This window comes from Penaeus japonicus, unplaced genomic scaffold (assembly GCF_977035675.1).
Source record: "Penaeus japonicus unplaced genomic scaffold, GWHDUDI00000001_assembly GWHDUDI00000037, whole genome shotgun sequence".
NCBI classification, from domain to species: Eukaryota; Metazoa; Arthropoda; class Malacostraca; order Decapoda; family Penaeidae; genus Penaeus; species Penaeus japonicus.
Genome location: NW_028234439.1, coordinates 16,221,343 through 16,226,738, shown reverse-complemented (window position 1 = coordinate 16,226,738; position 5,396 = coordinate 16,221,343). Strand labels below are relative to the sequence as shown.

General features: G+C 37.4%; 1 protein-coding gene across 1 annotated transcript in view; it reads left to right on the top strand.

Moving 5' to 3' along the window:
- Positions 1 to 3,727, top strand: part of LOC122262043 (protein mono-ADP-ribosyltransferase PARP12) — a 5,251-nt gene extending 1,524 nt beyond the window's left edge. Inside the window, exons 2-3 of the mRNA XM_086532654.1 lie at positions 938 to 985; positions 1,160 to 3,727. Of these exons, the coding sequence (XP_086388780.1) occupies positions 938 to 985; positions 1,160 to 2,695 (1,584 nt within the window). The 3' untranslated portion in view covers positions 2,696 to 3,727. The remainder of the gene's footprint in view (positions 1 to 937; positions 986 to 1,159) is intronic.
- Positions 3,728 to 5,396: the final 1,669 nt, after the last annotated feature.

The following is a 5,396-nucleotide window of genomic DNA, read 5'->3' as shown; positions in this document are numbered from 1 at the left end:
TGTATATTACGTTGCGAAGACATTTTACATCAGTGAGGTCATGAATGACCGTGAATAACCTGCTAGAGTACGAGATGACCTAGCCAAGTGACCTAGTGTTTCTTTTCTTAAGTAATTCCAAACATACGTATAAATATTCTTATTAAAACACATGCGATATTTGTTAAAGAAAAGAAAAAATGAAACGTTACTGAAATTAAGATATCGGTAATGGTTTCATAATATTTAGCTGGTACAATAAAATCAATTTCGTAAATTATGAAAGATTCGCAAATTAAACAATTAAACAAACATAAAAAAATATCGATCAAAAAGAAAATTCGGGAATCATATCTATGATTATACAGATAATGCGAAAAAAGATACCTTTTGTTACACACACACTAAAAAAAAATCTGAGGGAGAAATGGGGGTTATTAAGAGTGGAAAATAGTTGGAGAAAAATAGGGTGAAATTGAGACACGGGGGACAACACTTCCATTGACTTACCTAGATTTTCCTGCCTGAAGCATTGTATTTACTGCTGTGATCACGTGAGAGTGAAAAAAAAATGTAAGTACGTGGCGAGCGGTCCACGATTTTTAAGAAAATGGGAGACGAGGATTATCCCTGGCTAACATCATTCTGTGAGGGTGGCGGTTGAACAAGGTGGGCGGGCAGGCAGGAACCCGGGTCATCAAAGTGACGGCATTCTACCATCTTTCTCATATATATATATATATATATATATATATATATATATATGTGTGTGTGTGTGTGTGTGTGTGTGTGTGTGTGTGTGTGTGTGTGTGTGTGTGTGTGTGTGTGTGTGTGTATGTGTGTGTGTTTATATACACGCATATATACAGTATATATAAGTATACATATACATACATACATACACACACATATATATACACAAATATACATATATCAAACACGATTTCTTTGTCTCCAGGATAGCGACTCCCAAGATAGTAGTGAAGATGAAGCTTATAGACAAAAGGTATGTTGATACTGTTTTCGGAATATCAGTTACTCTTAATATCCGATTGCATAGTTATATATACACTATTTCCCAACTATTATTTTCATTCTGGCGACATGCGCTGATATTTACATATATATTTCAACCTTGAGCAATAATATCCAAAATTATCTTAATGGCCCATACTATCAGGTCCGAGATAGGAGCTCCTTTGATCAACGACCAAACGCCAGCTTTGACCAAGAGTCTGATGACGACGAGGATGACCAGGGAACAGATCTTGATTGGTTGGTATATTTCCTTTCAAAATTCCCAGACTTCCAGTCAAGTATGTTAACAATCATAAAAAACAAAATTGATTTGAAAGTTTTGGAGGCTATTATTGCGGACAACCCACACATCTTCCAAACCGCAGATGAAACTGTGCTTTTGAGACCTCAGCTCAAGATTTGTGCTTGGTATTTGTCCTCTCGAGGCTGCAGTGCCAAGGCAAGTCGGACCTGCAGTGATATGCATATATGTCCTCAATACATTTGTGGTTCTTGCAGAGACTCCAGTTGCCCCAAAGGGCATCAACTGCTTACTAAACACAACAGTAGAGTTTTAAAGACATTTCATTTGAATGATATAGACCTATCTGTTCTTCGCAAGATTTTGAAAATCTCTCTTGCAGAAGTAAACAGCAACGAGGACCAAGAGCCTCTCATTATGTGTGAAAGCTACAACAAAGGGAAGTGTTCTAATAGGAATTGCAAACACTTCCACTTCTGCGAATATCACCTGAAGAGCAATCTCAGCTGCAGGAACCGCAATTGCATCCTAAACCATGATTTCAATGATAGTGACTGCAAGCGCACTCTTGAAAACAAAGGTATCGACACCAATGAGACTCCGAAGGACATCATGATTGAAATCTTAAAAGCTTTTCCAGGTTTATTAGGGAAACAAACCTCAAGCAAGAGCCAGTCCCCAGATTCAAGCCGATCCCCGTCACCGACCCCGCGCCAGAATCCCAAACCAAATCAACCGTATAGGGGTATCATGACTACCGAAGCTTCTGAGTTTTATGGCAACATACCCAAACCTGAGATTTGCAACAGATCGTTGAAGAACCGGTGTAAATCACTGAAATGCCCTCGGCTTCATTCTGATTTACCCTTTCACTGGCAAATAAGCCATGACGGCAACGACTGGTTCAACCTCAGTAAGAATCAAGTATTACATCTAGAAAAGCAATATTGTGACCCAAACATAGATAAAACAGAGCTTCCTGAACCAAAGAGTAAGAACGCGCCACAAAAACTTGTCAGACTCCTCAGCGACTGTGATTGGGAAGCAGATTTCAAGAAAATGGAAGTAAAATCAAGAAATAGTCGAACATCGTATATACTACGAGACTTACGCTTAGAAAATGAAGCGGACACGTTCACATGGTATTTTTTGGACGGAAACAGCACGTGGGTGCAGTATGGAGAAGTAGATACAACACAGAGAGCGTTCCTCAAGAGCAAAATATCCTCACATGAAATAGAACAGCACTACATCCAGAACCCTCGAAGTCCCATGACCTTCAAGAATGATCTGTTTTCGTATGAGCTTGATTTCATTCACATGACCCAGACTAACACATCCACCAAGAGCACTCGGCCGGTAAAGCGCCGGCCGGTACCCCATAAGCAATCATTTTTTTCTATGATAGCTGCACCTGCTAGTTATTTCTTTGGTTAATAGGTAAACCTAGAAGTCACCTAGAATCGTAGTCATGTTTATGATTATTGCCGGCCACCTTTACCGTTATTCCGAATAAAATGTTCACTTGACTTTTTACATCTCAGGTTCACAAGATCTAGCAATTTCTACATCATGATGTAACCCAAAAACTAAGGCTGTAGCCACGCTTTCAGTGAACATGCGGAAGCACGTGGGAGCTTGTTCATTTTTTTGTTCTCATTCAGGAAACTTTTTAAAAGTATAAACTAACTAGACCTGTTCATCTTTAACTGTTTTATGTGTTGTCGTTAAGTAAAGGTCACTGGGAGGTTCCAGCAAGACAAGCGAGCTGCCAACCCTTTCCGTGTCGGTCCGTGTTCACCCGATGTTCACCTGTAGGATGCAGTGTTATGCAACTCGCTTCGACTTCCTTGCGCCTGCTCTCTGCCAGCGTGGCCGGGCTGCTGCTCCTTTACATCCCACCAATGAGGCATTTTTGCTTTGTACAGTACTTGAGTATCTAAATATATATATATATATATATATATATATATATATATATATATATATATATATATATATTTCTCTCTCTCTCTCTCTCTAAACTTTACGAAATGTGTATACTCAAAACTTGGTTGTCTTAGATTTGAATAACTGAACTTTTGTTTGTCCTAAACTTTATTGGCTAAACATGTTATTACCCTAATCTTGAATAACTGAATATCTTTTTCCTTTAACTTGCTAAACTTGTATAAGTGAAGATTTTGTTGATTTGAACTTGTTAGCCTGAACATTTGTTTACTTTATGCTGAACTCAATGAACATTTATTTTGCCTTATATTTGAATAAGCATTAATTTGTTTTCCTTATCCTTAAAGTTACATTCTCATTTCTGCTTACAAGTTTTGGTTGTATTAAAGAAAATCATATGTAATGATTGTTCTAAACTGTAATGACCATTTACTGATTGTAGATTAATGGTCAGGAATATATATCAGATTATACAGAATCCTTATATTTAATTTAAGCTGAATAAAATTGGCTTGTCTTTACGGTATTTTCATTGCTCTATTTCCGTATTAAGTTATACTAATAATAATCAAATACTATTGGTAATCACTATGGTTATCATTCTTCCTTTTATCATTATCATTCTCCTACATCATGTTGATAATAATCCTTTTTCTCATTTTCTTTAGTGTCTTCATTATTACAATCCTCGGCTGAGAATGATTCCTGTTTATTTATGCGAGTTACCCCTGGGGCTTGTGTGGAAGGAGGCGGAAACTGCCATTCATGGTTATCCAAAATGTTCTTTCATCGTGGGTTTCAATTGTATTTTAAGTCAATTGGTTGTTTCCCTTGGCGGCTGGAGAGGTTCTTGAATGGTCGGAGGGTTGTTTACAATAACGGTACTTTAAATGATGAAATAGTTACACCAATGATAGCGAGATACTACAGTGTAACATTGTAAAAAAAAATAGTGTTTCTTTTCTTGATTAAGTTAGAGTTAGAGCAACATTATTGATATTGTTGGTCTTCATAACAATTTCTATTAACGTTGATGGCAAATACTAATACAAACTTTAACACATACAGTTGGTATATTTCTCATATCACTTCCTATGACAGTACTAAACCAGCAATCCCATGATGATAATTACAGTCCCCATGACAAAGAAAATCCTGTGCAGTCATACTATGTCCATGATGAACCTATTGTGTTTCAACAGCTGCTTACCTTTGTGCATGAGAACTTGTTAGGAACACTTACGCTGTATTTTTAGCTGAATAAACTCTTAAGCGCCTGGGCTTTTCGAAATCTATCATTGTCACTCATCACTGTTCGTCTGCTATTCATTCCGCGTCTATTGTGGTTTTACCTTTCAACGAATATGTGCTATATATATTTCTAATCCATTATGTTTAGAGAGAACAAAAGAGCACATTCAAACCAAATGAAGAAATCGAATATACATAAACCTTCGCATGATAAATCGGAGTGTCTAAGTTTGTTCCTTCAATTATGCTTGGTTTTCATAAAGATGAATTGTAATTCACAGCTGGACTTATGATATGCATTTGGTAGCTATGAATACCACGCATTATCATACTAACAAATTTAAAGTAAAGTACAATGAATATGCTAATCTTAAGCGATCAATAAACAAAAGATTCAATTTTGTGAAAATGGGTATGTAATGGGTTAATACTCTGCTTGGTTTGTTCAGAGCAACTTACAAATAACTGGATGGAACTGGAAATGTAGTGATCAGATGTATATGAGCTTTATTGTGTGAGAGCGAGATATAGTACGGTTAGACAAATTATTCATCTGGATGCCTTGATGGAAAACAGTGTGACACACAAGGGACTTCGACTTCGACCTTAGCCAATCCAGGGATAAAGTCTATGAAGGGCAGATTTCAGAGAGGGGGAGGGACCTGGGCTGCGGTCGAGGTCACTGTAGGTCACCTCCAAAGGTCAGGCTCGGAAGGGCAGACTGGAGATGGGAAGTGTGTCCAGACCGGCTGTCGTGGTCAAACTGAATCTTGATCGACATATTTGCGTTAGACTTAGCCTGTTTTGACCTCCGCCAAACAAAGTAGTTCCAATGTACGCAGAGGATATGTGCCTGTTATCATTATCAGTATCATTATCGTTATTACTATTATCAATATCATTATCATTTTTACTTCTATCATGATCAATATCATTG